The sequence below is a fragment of the Anser anser genome, assembly GCF_964211835.1.
Source record: "Anser anser genome assembly, chromosome: 3".
NCBI classification, from domain to species: Eukaryota; Metazoa; Chordata; class Aves; order Anseriformes; family Anatidae; genus Anser; species Anser anser.
The window spans coordinates 20,331,684-20,350,021 of NC_139722.1; the positions used below are offsets into that span (position 1 = coordinate 20,331,684).

The 18,338-nt window shown below is 34.1% G+C and overlaps 1 protein-coding gene across 13 annotated transcripts in view; it reads right to left on the reverse strand.

The window, feature by feature from the left end:
- SNTG2 (syntrophin gamma 2) overlaps positions 1-18,338 on the reverse strand; it is a 285,090-nt gene that overhangs the window by 83,053 nt on the left and 183,699 nt on the right. For all 13 annotated transcript variants that reach the window (XM_083830578.1, XM_083830571.1, XM_083830579.1 and 10 more), the window contains 2 exons: positions 14,956-15,083; positions 758-887 (listed from right to left, as the gene is read on the reverse strand). In XM_083830578.1, the coding sequence (XP_083686704.1) occupies positions 758-887; positions 14,956-15,083 (258 nt within the window). The remainder of the gene's footprint in view (positions 1-757; positions 888-14,955; positions 15,084-18,338) is intronic.

The following is an 18,338-nucleotide window of genomic DNA, read 5'->3' on the forward strand; positions in this document are numbered from 1 at the left end:
CATCATTGATTTCTTAACATTTCAGAAAGACTGAAATATATTTTCAATATACTACATGTTCAAGTTGCCTATTTAACTTTATGATTCATTCCAGAATCTTCAATATTTTTTGTTGTTCTTTCTTGGAATAATAACGTGCTGTCCAAATGATTTCTTTTGCTCCAAGGATTATTTAATGCTTCTGCTTGCAATAGCAAATGCTACTTATGAATTAGCAGTAATAATTTATACTAACATAAGCAACCTTGCACTTCCATAGAGAAAGATGAAATAATGTGAATTTAAATAAAACAACCTCTAGACAACTTACAGAGGTAAAAAATACTGTCTCCTAGTAAGCCCCTATAAGTCACACTTCACTAGCTACAGAATTTCCACATGCCTATTTCAAAATCAATAAGTGGTAATTTCAAGCATAATTTAATTACAAAAATGTAAAAATAAATATTTGGTCATTTCTAAAGCTCTGTGTAATGACCAAGAAGGATCAATACTTTTCCTTAAGAAGTCTTTAAAATAATAAATGCAATCTGAATTTCTACTACTCTCTTATTTATAAGAACACTGCAACGCTTGAAAACTTGATACTTTTGATTGATTAGACAACCTCTTCCTGTTCTTTCCTTCCTCCTTTTTCTCCCCCAGAACAAACATTTTATATATATGGTATCTTAAATGTGAATTATTTTCTGCCCTTGGAAAATTAGAAATAGTTTTACAACAGCACAGACAAGAAAATATGCAGAAAGTAACATACATTTTGAAGTGTCAAATCACTGATGTTAGTTGATATTGCTCTCAGCCAGTCAGCACTCTCCTGGGCTGTATAAAACTGAAGTATCCCAGTACTAACTCCATCGAGTGCCAGCACTTCAAATGCGTTAGATCTGCAGTAAGAAGAAATATATCCGTAAAGGAAGATATATCAGTTTTCTTAAACTGTCCAATATCTCTCAGTGTTTAAGTGATCCTTAAAACTTTTGAAAAGTTTTGGGGTTTTAGTTTACAAATAAAAAGAAAGGTAACAAAAAGAAGGATAATAATGGACTGTATTAGCAGCAAAACATACAATAAATACTTTCTCTGTACCAGCAGCTATATGTGCTGATCATTTACTTCCCTTAAGTATACAGACTGTTTATAATTACTAAACTCAGGGTACTGTATTCAGGAAGAATGCATTAGACCTTTTTGAACAAATATTAACATTTTTGAAACCAAAAGACTTTTTTCTTTATTGAATTTTTGGTTTCATTTTCTAGCAATGTGTCTGTTGCAACAAACTGCCTTGCCTAGTTTTAATTTATTCCATTCCTATACTTTCTATGTAAAATTCTAAGCAAAGTTTTCTTTAAGTTCTTTTATGACACAGAAATTTGAAAAATGTACTTAAAAGTTTCTTTATAACATTTTTTAATGTAAGGCCCTTTCTCATAACAGCATCTACATGTGCTAATATTCAATTGATTTTCTTTTTTCAATTTTTATGCTTCTTTTATATCTTTAAAGCAACTTCGTTCTACAAATGCCAGTGTTTCTTTACTATCTGTAGGAAGTTGAGCTCTATGCATTTACCTCTAAAATCCCACACATCTGGATGATGGTGGGATACACTTTTTCGACTGTTAAATTTTTCAGTAGGAATAACAGAAGTCTATTCAGTAGTGGCATGGAAGTACACTGGTCTATATATCTTTAAAACATATGACATGCAATAGTTTCAACTAAATTTCAGAGAGTTACATAGGTTACTTAGGTGTCCATGAGTGTTATGAGAATTAGATTTTACTTATATACTATTGTGCACGTTTCTTTTTTATAACTTGGAGAATATCACTGCTCTCTGCTATATTTACACAGTCGATATATTTATACTTTAACGCTATATTGCTTTCCTTTTGGTACTAAACTAGAAGGAAGTAAACTATTGAATCCAGAATACTGCTCTGTGAAGTTGCTGGGTTGGGGGTTTATCTGGGATTCTCTTATCTAAGGTGAAATCTTCTACCGTTTAATTTATGATATATGTTAGTATGAGCATTCTAAGTGACACACAAAGGTTACCTGAGTCACTCACTCATGACTTACTGAAAAAGTTATTAACCTAACAATTGTAATTTATAGGGAGTTTGATAGTGAGCATGAAGACTTAAAACTACATGCTAAAAAGGTAATATAAAATATCCATCATATACAATATTAGCAAGATGCAATATTCCTATATATATATATATATATATACACACATTAGCTGATATCTTTTACTGTTAAATGAGTTGTTAAGTGTTACACTTGCAGCTAACAAAAATAACGTTCTTGGTCTGAAGACTTAAATGTTATCAGCAGATTCCCTTGTTTTCCTTTCATGATTGAATTATCTTGTCACCTACTAAAACCTAAAAACGTCAAAATTCTGTGCAACTTTCATTTCAGGAGATCTCTGTTTCAGCTCTTCAGAAAGAAAGAAAAGGTGAAAAAAAAAATAAATAATTACATTATCTTCAAGTAAACTGAGTGAAATAATCACCCCTCGAGCACACAGTCCCTTTTATCTAAGGCTCTCATAAATATCGCAACAGTGCTGTAATGGAATGATTTATGGTATGATCTCTTCAACATCCCTCTGAGACAGGGAAGATCTATCATTGCCTATTCATTGATACACGGTGGAGCATGGAAACAATCAAACTGCTGCCTTGAAGAGGATCCATTCACAATGCCTAATTTAGACAGAAAATTAAAATATCAAAACTAAGATACTAGAATCTTTACACAAATGAGAGAGGACAATCCAGAGAATTTAACAGAGGCAGAAAACAGTGCACTCCACTGTCACCACATAGGGTGCCTACATAATAACTCAGGTTCAGAAGATACATGAATGTATGCAGTGTGAATTCCTTATCTAAGTGGCACAAAGTTATACAAGTGGCTGACGAAAGATCACAGATATGAACTCTTAGGGTAACAACTAATACAGCTAACACACAATCAAGCTTTTTTTTAAAAACAAACAAACAAACAAAAACTCCACTACAAGTTTTGCTATAAAAATTAGCCAATCTTTTCTAATTTGAAACATGGTGCTGGCAATACTGCAGATGACACTAAAGCTCCCGCTGTCCTTTACCTTATCAAAATATTGTGATCAGTTATAAAAGACAGTTAAGAGATTCAAACAAAGGCAGCTAGATATCTGAACGATTCACTGACAGGATATTTGCACAGAACCAAAATGTAGGGTGTGAGGGATCCTAAATTCCAGGCCAAAAATGGATACAGTATTTTAGATGCAGGTATTTCAGATGTGGCCTCACAAGTGCAAAGTAGAAGAAAATAAGCACTTCCCTTGACCTGCTGACTCTGTTATTACTAATACAGCCCCATTTGTGGCTACCCTCCATCCCTGAAAGTGCATACAGCTGACTCATGCTCCACATACTAACCATCCAGTGGGTTTGTTCTCAACCTTGCTCAACTTTACTATACTATTTCTTGCTTTCAATTACAATTGTTTCCCTCTACAAATTCCATTAGGTATTGTTGTATGTATCACACTGTGGTCTGTAAAATATAATGTATATAAGGCAAGAAGTGAAAACAATTATCCAAACTAAAACCAAAAGCTAAATGAAATGAATGATGAAGTTCTTTTTTTCCACTTTAAGTGAAACAACCAGTACATACTGCAAGCACCAAGACAGCACTGAAATTTGGGTGAAAACAAATTCTAGAGGCTTAAATAGCACACTTTTCTCCATTTTAACAAAATGCAGAAAATAAAAAAATAGAGGGACCTCTAAGCACCTACTCCTGCTGGCTGACAAGGATGAGCTTTAATATCACATAAGAGTTTTGAGAAGTTTCAAAATGCTATGAAGTCACATCACCACAAAACAAGATGACATGGCTTTTTTTTTTTTGGGGGGGGGAGGTGTTGGAAAGCGGTAAAGGAGGGGGAAGGCTTCAAGACTTTTAAGACACAGCTAGAGGAGTTTCCTGTCTCTTTTATTCCTGCTGTTATTGTATTATTGCAATGAGAACCAGAAGTGAATGGAGTGGAGTTCTGATAGTTTGAAACAGCAGAAAATGAATACTGACTGCAACTTATAACCTATACACAACTATATATGGGGTTAACAGGCTTCAAATCTTTCTAAGACTGCAAATGCCACCTACCACCAAAAAAATGAGAAAAAAGCACAAAAAAAGGAAACAGAAATGTAGGCAGTAATTTCTCTGTCCCTTTACACTGACTATCACTTGAAATACACACCTGATGACACTATCGAGAATTTTACATAACTATTTTAAGACACTACCAAAGCTCATTAAACTCTTCTCTGAATGAAACACAAGACAAAATCCTTCCAGTTTCCACTTCAATAGATGCATCAGTCATATGGAATTTCCCCTTCTTCCATATGATTGGAGGCATTCTTCATCACGAAGTAGCAATCACTGAATCCATCACGTAAAAATAGTCTTACTGATGCAAGAATTGTTTGAACTCCAAGGCTGAGAAAACTGAAGGCCTTTTACTCATCTTGAAAGACTGGAATTTCATGGTGGTTTCCAGTGCGGTCTGGTCAGAGATAAATATCACAGTTGCTGTGAAGTCACAACCAGACATCGTTTGCCGGCATCTGAATAGCATCGCTTCGTCAGGTGTGGATGAAGCATTCCACTAGCAAAGATTAATTCCCAAGAATATGTTTCAACATCTAATGTTAGAGATCCTTTCTGCTGATGTGTGTCTTCTATGGGGAAATAAACAAATGCTGCAGATACAGAAAAAGCTCTTGGAAGATGGAAATATTTTCCTTTTCATATTTCATATATTAAAATATATTAGTTTCTAAAGCTTCCTGTCTCTCTCACATTTCTACTGAATATGGCTATACTATCTTTAACTCTACACATGAGTGTGAATGATAATAATACCTAGAATATTTGCTTTTCTTAAATTCTAGAAATTTGGGATGAATTACCCTCACATTTCCTATTATTTTCATATTTGTATCCCAATCTGAAACTTTCTTTCCCACAAGCATTTCCACTAAATAGCATGAGGCACTGGTTTCTTTACTCAGCCTATTTTTAACTCACTTTCACTGTGAAATGTCTTTTTTTTTTTCTTTTTATTACATTAATTTATTTTAATAAAATAAACACTGTCTGAGCAAGAGTAATGATAAATAATAGATGGGTATTGGTAGACAGTTCTCTTCCTGACATTTGACACTTTTCGTCAATTAATATTAATAAAACAAAAAATGGCAACTGGGAGTTTTGTGATACAGAGCAGTTGGTAAATAAAGAGGTTTTAAGTCAAAAGACTTTTCTGAGAGAAAATCTATTTTCAATGCCAGCTGAACTGCAAAAATCTGAATTTTTACGTTATTGGAGGGTAAGGATTTCAGTCATTCAGTCTTCCTTCCTGTTTGGATGATTTTTTGATGTCTGAATTCAATTTTTATTTCTTTTCTTACAGTGTTTTCTAATGGCTTGTTTACATTTCTGTATGACTCTCTTGCCAGAATTTCTATTTCTAATTAGCCTGAAGTATTGTGGATTATGGAATGAAAATTCATCCCAAAAAAGAATTGTCCAAATTATTTAATCTCTTTGAAATTATGTTAAAAAATAATGGGGTGTACTACTGTAAATGAAATACAGCCTCAAAAGATGGTCAAAGTTGCTTATATAATTAGACTAACAGAAACTATTGAGATAAAAAGCTATCAAGGTATTAAACATAAACTTGGATTGCATGTCAAGTTTGTTTCTTCTTTTTTAATGAACATTTTGCTTCTGGTATTGTAACTTTGCTTTATTTTGCATTAAACTTGGAGTAATGAAGTAAGATAATTTGAAGTGACACAGACATTTTGCTTCTACAGATACTATCTAACTGATATGCCACTAACAGCTCCCAGTTGTATCCCATTAAATTTGTAATAACTCACGTAGAAGAAAAAAAGGATTGTGGGAGATGGGATGGTTCTAGCATTGATTAGGTGTCTTATCCTGTACCCCATGAAGTCACACAAAATGTTACGCTAGGACTGCTGATGGGAACTAACAGGCGTACTATCACCAGCTGAAAAGAGAGTAGGATGCAGGTGTGAGATACTTGGCTTTGTTGCAGAGAGAAAAATCTGTGGAATTACAGTCTGCCAGACTCAGCATGCTTTCCTTGTCTGAAGTCGCAGAACAAAGAAAGAGGCTGAGGAGCCTTGCTGGAGACCAGAAGCAGCCTGAATGACTGAAAGACATATGCAGTATCACCATGCTACTGTCCTCTCTTGAGTGCAGAACTGTAGTAGGATGGGTCACTGTGGTGGGGTGGAGAATGGAATATATGTATCCTTATCAATATGTGTTTTATAATTTCAGCACAATCATCGGTTTTTGATAATTCAAGGGAGAGCATTTCAATTTCACCCCCTTCAGGCAAGTAAAATTCTGTTGCCTAAGTAGATGAGAGGCAACAGACACGATTTGTAGAATGGCAAATTCCGATTTGACATCAGGTTTTTCATTTTTTCATTTTTTTTTTCTTTTGTTTTTCCCATGAGGATGATCAAATACCGGCACAGGTTGCCCATCAAGTTTGTAGAATCTCCATCCTGGGAGGTGTTCAGGAGATGGCCATGTGCAATGTGATCTCATTAGACATCTTTGAGCAGGGAACAGGACCGGGTGACCTCTGGCATCCTTTCCAGCCTGACTTATTCTATGATTCTAGAAGTGAGACATACTGAACAGAGGAACTATTTTTTTTAATCATAAGTGACTGTGCAAGACAGAAGAAACACAAGACATCCTTATTTCCATCCACTGACACCCAGCTGAGTCCAGGGATTTAGCATATTTGTAGGTGAATGACTACCAGATATCTACAGTCAGATGAGATGAATCTCATCTATTAAATTCCAATCCCAATAGATTGTGAGCATGCGAACAGTCCCAAAGAACTTAGGTGAACGTCATTTTAACTTAAGTTATCAGCATGCAGACAAATTTTTAGATTCTCCTTTGTGCTCCTTTGTCACAATGGAAGCATGCTGGAGAGATTAAAAATTTAAATAATAAACCACCAAACTGTATTTCATGTTATTCATTATAGGAAGATCGAATTTATCTCAATGATGTCTTCAGAGCTACCTTAATAGTCAGTAGCTTAAATCTCAAATATAATACAAGATTTTTTCTTTCTGGCACATATAAGATGGCTAACACAATACAGACATGGACAATTTTTACTGGACTGCCTCCCACTGTAATGCCAGCTAAGTTTCAGTTTCAAGCACTATATGTCTTTCGACATGAGGGGAGTCTATAGCTCATGACAACAACAACTTTTTGTCAAGACTACAGAGTTCATCATTACGTTTAAATTATATGCAAAAGATTACTTCTTGAACATTTTCAGTTCTCCATCTGTTTATACTGTATATGGAATTCATACACATTTGTTCGAGAAAGATAGATGGCCATGTGCTTGATTTTCACTTAGTACTGTGGCAGGTTTACTTTGAACACTAAAACCTGTCTGCCTTCAGAAGACAGAACAATATTCCTTTATCGTATTTTTATTATTACTATTATTGATAATACAATGCAAACCAGGTTCTTTCCCATAACACCCGTCTATGCCTCAGAAAAAAATGCATTTCTGGAACAAAAACACATTGTGAAAAACAACAGCGATAAAGCTAAATAATGAGCACCACAGGCTACATGCTTCAACACATTCAGCTAGCTCCAGAATTCTTTATTGCTATTTTGGTGTCAAAGTTAGTGGGAAGAAAGCAGGCCTGCCACAGAACCTCAAGGCTATTTATCCTGAGGCATTTAGTGGGGACAGAGTCTTGCTGAGCTAACCCTGGTGGGTTAGAATTTAGTATTTTGTCAGACAGCAGAAGAAAAGACAACATATGTCTCACTTCCTCCAGAAACAGAAAAAAAAAAAAAAGGTAATAATTCTTTGAACTCTGGCAATATTAATATGCACAATCCCCCAGAGTAATAACTTGTTATTTGTTATATATATATATTTTTTTTTTTTTTTTGGGTGGGGGAAGGGAGGGAGGAGAAGGATTTATTTTACTTTTCCTTTTCCACTGTTTTATCTTCTAAGGGAGGTTATTTACTAGAACTAAGAGTGAAGAGGTGCCACATCAATTTTCCAGAGCAACACAACTTCGGGGGAAAGGGTGAATGGTTCCTGAGTACATTCGTGTGCTTAGCTGCAGTACAGATTTTAAAACTAGATGCTAAATATTGTGAGGATGAAGAATAAAAAAAAAAAAACACCTCACTCTCCTTAAGTTGGCTTCCTGCAACTGAACAGAATTAAAGGGATGTATTTGAGCATGTGACTATATTGCCCTAGACTGCAAAGCAGCAGCAATTCCCTTAATTTTGATGCCATTGATTTTTGATGCACTTTTAGACTGCAAATATCTTGCATCCAGAATGTCTAAATTCTGGCCAAAACGTAAGGAACAGGTACTTAATTGGTCCCTAACTTTAAGAATAAATATTCAGTGCTGATCTTTAGTCTAACTGCATGGCATAGGTCCTGTCTAGCTCCTTTTTCCTGCCTATACCTTGACTTTTCTCTGAGTTAGCCCTTATTTTAGCCAAGGGTATGTCAGTCTCTCATTGTGGAGAGATCTACAGAATAACTATTCACTTCTTGGGCATCTCTCTGTTAACAGTCTGTTGAGCAGAGCTTATCCTGTATCCTGTATTTACCTGACCCCTAGCAACTGACTTCCAGAACATCTTGCTGCTTAAGTAAAATTGTAAAAGAAGTATTGGAAATACTTATTTCAACATTTTTTTTTAAATAAAAAACACACATGGCAGTGGTCAGGCAGTTAATAGAAAAGGGTGGATAGCACATTTTTAAGAAGAAAATCTCAGATTTCATGGCTTTTTCACATATCACCTTAACAATGTAGCAAAAAGCAATAAATTGTCCTACACCTCATATTCTTAAACACAGAAAAAAAAAAAAAAGCACTTTACGTAGTGCTACAAAGGTCAAGAAATTCAGAACAAAGGTTACAGAATGGACTTCCTTACAGGCAGGTACCAAGCTCTTCAGTACTTTATAACTACACTCAAAAATCAAGAGGCATGGTAGAAATCACGAAACATTGCCCACAGCAATATATCGAATTTATTACAAGGCTACCAGGTCTAGAAGTCATTGAAAATTGCTTTCACTTTCCATATCTATGCTGAATGGAAAGAAAAAAAAGTTTAAATTCCTTAAGTGCCAAAAGAAACTCCAGTTGACAAATGCTAAAACCCTAGAGCTAAAAGTAGGAAATGTACCTGAAGAGAAAAAAAAACTCCTCTTCAAAATCATACGATATTTGAAACGGATTATATACATAACAAATTTTTTAATAAGAAGCTGCTACATTTAACAGAATAGTAAAACGTCTTAGAAGCACAGAAGGAAAACGACATATATAGATATCATGCCCATTGCTTTGCCATCGCAAGTTAAAAAAAATCATATATTGCTCAATGCTCATTACTATTAAATCTCATCGCTATTAAATTCTATCTTGCTAACCAGTTAGACAGGAAAAGTTCCACTACTACAGAGACAGATCTAGAATATCACCATTCCAGTGGTTAGAAACCATTGGCTAATTTTTATCCTAATTTATTCATGGTCAGTTAGTGCCCTTGTGAGTCAGTATTTCCATCTAGCTTAACTAGCTTTTGTCCTTCACAGTGTTTTTTCTTCCTGTTAACCCTACATGCTAAGAAATCAAAATAATATATTTCTAAAAACACTGTATGCTTATCTACTGTATCCATTCATATTTTATGTTTTAATTCAAATAACCAGAATTGTAAACAGATTCTAGACGGGGTCTTAGCAATGTTTGTACAATGGTCTTTATGCTTCTCGTTTCTGGAAATTGCTTCTCCTGCTATACTCTAAAATATCTGTTTTTCCTTCATAAGTCTGCAGAACAGTGATGTCCCAGAGTTATTTTCTGCCGAATTACAGTATGGACCTAATCCTCACCTTACTCTGCTGCCATCCACCAAAAGGCTCCATTAGGTTCCTATGGAAAACTATTCCATAGATTTTTGTTCTAGTAACAATCCTTAATGTCATCCCCCTACACTTGGCACTATTACATTGTATTCCATTTCCAATTGTTCTATCCTTTCATAACTATGGTGCTCTTCTTTTGTATAGTGGATGCTGATTCTGTCACTAATGATTTTAATTAATATACTTTTATTTTCTGTATCATCAGTCAGATAGTCCTTAAGAGATAATAACATCCCTCAAAACCTTTACTTTCTTTTTCTACTTACTTTTTATCAGATGTTACTCACTCTCTCTCCTTCTTGTTGCAGTTCAGTTTGGTTATGATACTTTTTATGTGCATACTCATTCAGTCCTCCTTCCCTCACGTTCATTCTAATCGTTACCGAAAGCTGTAATCAAACACTTATTCAGTTTTTGTAACTCAGAGAGATTATGTTTAATTCCTATACATTTTTTCAAAATGGTTTGCTTCATCACTTGCTTATTTATGTAAATAACTAAAGGCATTTTGTTAATACACTGGAATGTTAAAATGGGAAATAGAATCCTTCAGAAAGATTCTCTCTTAAGAATATAGTGAGCCAATGATTTAAAAAAATAACAAAAACACTCACCCGCCCCCAATACACTGTAATAATTGCAATTGCCAGAATGCCAGCAAATATAAATTAATACCAAAATTTAATTAAGTTGTTTATGTAATTGGGATCACAGCTACAAGGGCTTATAGGTACTGGACCAGAGTTACTTCCAGCTCACCCATTTCTTCTGTTCAATTTCCATCTTCCAAATAAGCAATTTTTTTTCAGTCTCTAAACTTACAACGTTCAAGAGGTTATAGCTATACTACCTTCACTTAAAGCATCAGTCAATACAGCAAACAAAAATGATTATCTAGGGTTGTCAATGCCTGTTGTAAGGACTAGAAATACTTATCTACGCATAGTCCCAAATAAGGTTTTATATATTCTGTTACAAAATATGAAAGATTATAAATGAATATAACTATGTTCTTCATCTTCTATATGACTACCGGTCTTTACATTTTTATCTTAAAAACAAAAAGTCTGCAAACGACACCATGAACAACAAATTTTTTGGGGTAAGCAAGGCTTACTTATTCCACTGTTAAACTTACATCACATTTAGTGACCAACTCTGTCTTTAACAATCAAAAATTACTAGCAATTGCATGTACTCACAGGAGTAGAATTCTCTCTGTCCATATTACCTTAATACTTACAGAGAAAAATAGCACAAATGGATTGGCGAGAATTGTAGAATTATAAAAGTAGTGGTGCTATATAATAAAGGCAAGGCCGTTTAAAAGCCATTGAACTAGTAAGTAATCAAAAAGAGCAGACTAACCTATATATTACAAAGAAATATTCAAATAGATTCCAATTGCACCATCAATATGAGCTGCACTAATAAAAAGTGACTTGTGTAGTTAAGCTAATGTTTATCTTGATGTTCATACTTTCTGAAGATATAACTGGAAAGATCCTACACTGAGAAGATGAGAAACACCAACTACAATTTTCATCTTTCCTTTAAAATATTCTAGGGTTAGGGCGTTTTTTTATTTTGTTTCATTATGTGGAAAAGAGACTTCAGACTCTTTGAAGTATTTTTTTTTCATTCCTCTTTATGTATAAGGAAGGAAAACCATCTATCCCATTCTTTCTTTTTTTCTGTTAATACCTACAGTGCTGACAAAATCTAAAATATATGAAAGATATACTTGTGTCATTAAGTCACCAACCTTCAGACTTTGTGGGAAAAGTCAAATGAAAAATCCAGTGTAATGAAAGTCAAAAGATGACTCCTTTTTCTTACACAATGAAAAAAGAATAATAGTCAAACAGATAGAGGTGCTCCTGACCATCTCGTGACACAAAAGCTAAAAGTATGTATTTTCTTGCCAAAGTTACTGGAAAACTCCAATGAAATACTATAACATACTTTAACCACAAAGGAAATAATATGGCCCAATCTGATTAGATTAGGCTAGATCTGATCTAAACCACACTAAAATTATGCCATAGTCTAACAGAGAGCTCTAATTATATAACCTGTTTCTAACTGAAAAATGGTCAAAAATATTGAGAAAGATGCTGACAGTTTATACATTGTTATAATCTGCCTTTTTTAAAGGAAAGGAAACAAAAGTTGTCTTTCAGTAATAAATCAGACTCTGTTTGACCTTGTTCCTAAGGATGTCTGAAAATTAGAGATTATTAAAACACTAGGAAAAGAAAACTGAAAATATGACAATATCTTAAATATAAAAGCAAAAGTGATAATGAGGTCAGAGGGGCTTTCTAGACTGTCTGACAGCAGCATACTACATCAGAACAGCAACAGTAGTTGGACGTACAGATACTATACTTAGCATACACAATGCTATATATTAAAACCATCAGTTTGTGATTGATTTTAGTAAAAGAGTATGCTATGACTTCTGTGACCATCTGCAAGAATTTCAGAGGTGAAAAAGCAGTTTTTCTGTCAGCGTTACCTATGAGTGAATAGATGGCCAAATAATCATACAGGCTTTGATATCCTTTCCCAAGCTGTAATATTTTACGAAGTTACAAGAGAATGTCAAAAGCTAAAAAGACGTAGATCGTTTTGGTAGAAGAATGATCCAGACCTCTCTTTCAGAATTTAATTCAGGTAAAGAGTAGGGGAAACGTCCTTTTTTATATTGTCCACCTAGCAGAAGAGAAGGCACACAGCTGTGTATATGACACCATAGAAAATAGTTTCAATTGCTCAATGATACAGACTTAGAAAGGAGACAAGGCTGTACCAGTGCCAGAGTGCCTTCTCAAGACCAACTGAGAGGATAATATAAAAAGAAACATTACATCAGAAAAGAAAACAAACAAAACAAAACAAAACAAACTAATGACAGAAAACATAAGGGACACAAAAAGTGACAAGGATTACATATGGATTCACAGAATCCTTTAATATTGAAAAAGCAAGCATTCTCTTTACCAATCTATGCAGATAGACCCTCCCAGACCTCCTTCCCCATAGTTTTTGATGCTGACCATGATGTTATATGGTATGGTTATGGAATAATCATTTGGTCAATGTGGGTCAGCTGTCCACGTTGTGTCCCCTACCAACTTCTGGCCCACCCTCAGCCTACTTGTTGAGGGTGGGAAAAAGAGAAAGCCTTGATGCTCAGCAACAACAAAAATACTGGTGTGTTATTATTTTAGTCAAAAATGTAAAACACAGAACCATATGGCCTGCTATGTAGAATATTAACTCCATCCCAGCCAGACCCGGTACAGTACCAGAAGATGTGTTATTTCAAGGCATTTTCAAAATGTACAGGCTGCTGTTTTCAGAAGTGGAATCTCTTGGGATTGCTTCATCTAATGCTTAAAGTGCATAAAACAGGAGTTAACAGCTCCAAACTATCTAGGTGATAACTGAATTCTAAGGTTTAAATGTTCTGTCTTCTTCCACTTATCCTTTAAATTCACGAACATTGATGATAAGTTGATGATGAGCTGATGCTTAAATGTGCATGCATAGGTAGGTTCAATTAATCCACAGGAGAACTTCTAAGACCTGAATGGATGGAGGCCTGTGATAGACTGGGAAGTGTTGGACCAAATGAACAGGTCAGCTGAAGGAGGAAGGAAGGAAGTGGTGGAGGAAGGGATGAGAGACTTTTTAAAATGGAATTAAGAGTTCAGAAGAGGGTGTGGGACAACTTAAAACTTTTCTGTGCAATTTATTATTATTGAGCTGTGACACTATCACAAAGTCTGGGAGAAGAGACGCCAACAGATTTAGGTGACTAATTGCTCTAAGCTAAAAGCAGGATAACTGTCCTACAAAAAAATAAAATAAAATAAATGATAATTCATATCAGTTTTTGGAAACAGGTAACAAATCTGGTATAGATAAAGAAAAACAAACACATTAATTTCTGATATTTCCTGGTAGCAGGTGACCTTAATAGGTTCAAGAAGGATTCAAATTCTCTCATTTTCAAATATCAGAAATGTATAAAAATAGGGCAACCCATATAGAAAATGGAAAATAACAACATTGAATGAACTGCTGTTCTCATAAATATGGAGAACAGTGGACTACTTGAACCACAATTAGTGAGAGATTTGTGGCAGTCCTACCACACATAATGGATTACAGAAAAAAACATTTGATGCATGCTGCAAAATGTTAGAACTTTCCCAAGCATATTATTTACTGGGGTTTCAACAGTCTTCACTTTTGCTTTCACTTATGTCCTGAAGCCCACAACAATCACCTTTGCTATCCTACTCCACTGTTGCTGTATGAACTATTGCCTAAGTATCTGAGATGTGGCAAGATTCTATGATGAAAAATAAAACACTTTGTACCCTCTACTTTGAGAAAATCTGTTGTCAGTATGAGTTCCTATATGACAATGATAGGCACATAACATTTTGCAGAATGTTATCATTTTTAAAGAAAAAGGAATGTTTACTGACAATATCTGAACTTATTCTATTACAGAGATATGGAGTGAAATGTAATACCTTAAAAATTAATTCAAGTAATGCCAAGCTTAACCTCTGTGCTAGCTGCTGATGAATTCCCAAGATACATCAGATTACAGAAACATATTTATAGGAGCTATATTTACAGTCCTTTTTTTTTTTTTTTTACTTTGTCTCATAATCATCATGCATGGCATTAATCTCAAGAGAAAATGGACTACATAGATTTTAATAACAAGACTTTCATATCTCCACTCAAAGAATCCTTACATAGCCAACACTCCACAGTAAAATATTAGGTACAGCTAACTAACACAGTGCTTCCCCTTTTAGATTACAAACCTTAATTTATCTGTTCCAGCTTTGTACCTCGAGATTCGAGCCATTGACAGAGGAACTGATAAGGTGTCTAGCCAGCGCTTCTCATATTTTGGTTCATTAGCTATGGGTGAAGAAGGTGATGATGGAGCCTGTGCAGAATAAATGAGAATCAGTAAGTACAGCCTACAAAACAACATAGTGCAAAAAACATGAATATTCATCTCTGGCTACGCTTGTCTCAGAAAGGAATAATATATAGTGATAAAACTATTTAAGGAACTATAGTTTCTTGAACTTCGTAGATTTAGAAACTTAGGAATTTAGTAGAGAAATAAAAATAAGTATTCACGAAGAAAGGAATGCTGTCCATCTTGATAATATATGTGACACAATTTGATACTATTTTGACTTAATTTTAGTATTGCCTTAATACTAAATAATATATATTGCCTTAACACTAACTATATATAGTTTATGTTTATAACTGAAAATAAGAAGGAAATTTGTTTTGTTTTAATCATAAATATCCTGAATTTTATCTAAATGCAACATAATTATCTAAATTTATCTAAATGCAACATAAATTAAATTTTTGATTTAAACTAATTTAGTCCATGAAACTCTTTGACATGTCTCAATTATCAAAGAAAAAGACACAGTATCCTAATGTAAGTACCACAGGAGTCACTGAGAAGACTGGTTTCTTATTTATGCAACAGACTTTTATCCATAGTATTGTTTAATAGTTGATTTAAAACTCTGTTTTCTTTGTTATCAGTATCCATATATGAAATTATGAATTTTGGAAACTTCATCTTAGAAGTTTTCGTTCAAGTGCCTCTACTGGAAAGACAAGATTGCTGATACTCTCCAAGCAGTAGAGGTGTCCAGATCTCACAACAGTGAAAATACATACTTTTATGATCTACTCATTACAGCATACAGAAGAAAATGATGTTAAAACAAATGTGTGCAAATGCCAGTGCAAAGTTAGTGGAATTAGCCTGCATATATAGCTATTAGTCAAACCTGAAGTAGAGGTCATATAGATTGTTCAGTCTAGTCATGTGTGTAGCATCTTATGTATTGCAACTGAATATTTAATTAATGTATGAAAGCAACACAGTATGAAACATGATTAAAATCAAATACTTATGAAATTTAAAAAGTTGTCAAGGAACTACTGACACTAAAACTTTCAGGGAACTTCAAAGGAATACACATCTTAGTCAATATACAGTTGCAGAATATGCAGTTTATTCCTTGTGAAATAATATCCAGAGGTTTACACTATTGTATCACTGACTGAAAGTACAAAACTATGTCTAAACTGTGAAGAAAAATAAAGAAAAAAAGACAAAGGTGGTAACTGTTTTTCTTTGCAAATGATTTGAAAATAGTGTTTACAGGTAAAAATCAATTAAGTTATGAACGTTATGTTATGATTAGAAATAACGTTAGTTAAGTTATGATTAGAAAATGATGGAAACCAATGCTCAGCATACCAATTCAGATTTATAATTATGATTATGAGCATATAAAAGGCTTATTAAATGAACAACAGAATGAGATAGGATTTTCTTACAGAACACATAAAGACAATACACTTGAAAGTTTACATTGGTATTTATATCTCTGCAGTACCATGACATCTGCATATTTCACTTTTCTATAAAGAGAGCCATCACTATGTACAGAGAGGCAGTTAAGAAGGAATCAAAGAGATATAGGTATTTAGGTCAAAGTTAGGCATCTATGCTATCTGTATCTGAACTGAAATTACCTGTCCCTTAGAACTTACCAGTAGAGAAGTGAGTTGAAAGATGGTTATTTTTATAAAAGCCATAAACATGCACCAAGTAGAACAAAAGCAAATAAACCAAATGATGACCCAGCATCAGCTCTCTTATGCCCAGGTGTTTAAAAAAAAAAAAAAAAAAAAAAAAAAACTTACTCAAAATAGAGAGCATTCTGAGAATTGCTCCATTTCTATTTTTTCTTCCTGCTCATAAATCTTTTAGGTTTTTGTTTGTTTCTTTCTTTTTCCTAAAGCTCTTTCTTATAGTCAGTGGCAACTGATCTTTCTATTTCTTTAAATAAATCAAAATACTGACTTTCAGATTCTAACAGGATGACTGAGAGTTAGTGATTGAGGAACACTTCTCTAGCAAAAAAAAAAAAAACAGTAGTGAAATTGGCAGAGTTGGTTAACAGTAAAGTACTTACTGTTGTAAGTACTACTAAATTAACTACTTAAGTTGGTTAACAGTAAAGTCTTACACTGCAAACTCTTTAAGGAAAAGAATCATAGTTTCATTTAGAGTATTTGCAATCCCTAGAACAATCCAGCTTTCATTTGACTGAGATCTCCTGATGTTGCAGTATGAATATTTCATAATCAAGTCCACTGACTAATTCTATTTCATAGAATTAGCCACAAAAAGATAAGGTGTCTTGAAAGCTTAGTTTAAACTTGGTAATATCATAGTGAAGAAACTGATGCATATTTTAGCGTTCTGTACAAACGAAAATCGTTGATAGAATGACAGGCAACCTGAAGTTGAAAATGATCAACAGAGTCTAACATATCTGTCCATAAGCTGAAATGTCTAAGAATAAAGTAGAAGGTAGCTTATTACAGCCAAACAAAAATGCTTGAATATGATCACTGAATTTAAATCCAGGAATCAGAAAATAGGAACCATCTTCACCTATTGTTCCTGTCCTCTCCACTCTCAACACAGAGGTAACATCCAGATAATTTAAACATAGAAACCCTTTTCTTGCAAACTGTTAGCTGTATTTCTTTTAGTAGGCTGTATTCTGTCTATTATGTAATATTCAATTTAAGAGCATTTTACAGAAAAAAAATAATGGAAGGGTCACTAGCAATTTGATATTTCATTGTGGTCCCTTACACTTCAGTCAAATGCTTTAGTAGGATAACAGTGTAAAGAAGAAATATCTCCTTGTAAGTAAAGATAAGAATTTTAGAAAATCTACATCACAATTCTCCACTGGATTCATTAATTAAAGAGGGGAAAACCCTTGGTCAAAATTTATTAACCTCAAAGTTATGATTCTAAATGCTAAACTGTTATAACTTGTGTAAAATTTGGCTTCTGCAGACCATTTCAAAGTTTTGATATTTGATAAACATACCAGAAAGTGTTTTCCAGAGGGTTATGTGTTTCATCCCCTTAGTTCTGGGTTACTTACACAAGCAGAATCCATACTGCATGATCCAGCCAGTAATGACCAAGAATAGGAAAGTGATACAAAGTGGTCAAGCTGGTCCAAGTCTCAAATGTCTGTTTCTTACTAAGCCATATTGTACTAACCTGTTTATGGTAGAACGGAAATTAGAACCCTCCTTACCTTGTTACAGACAAAAGAGAGCATAC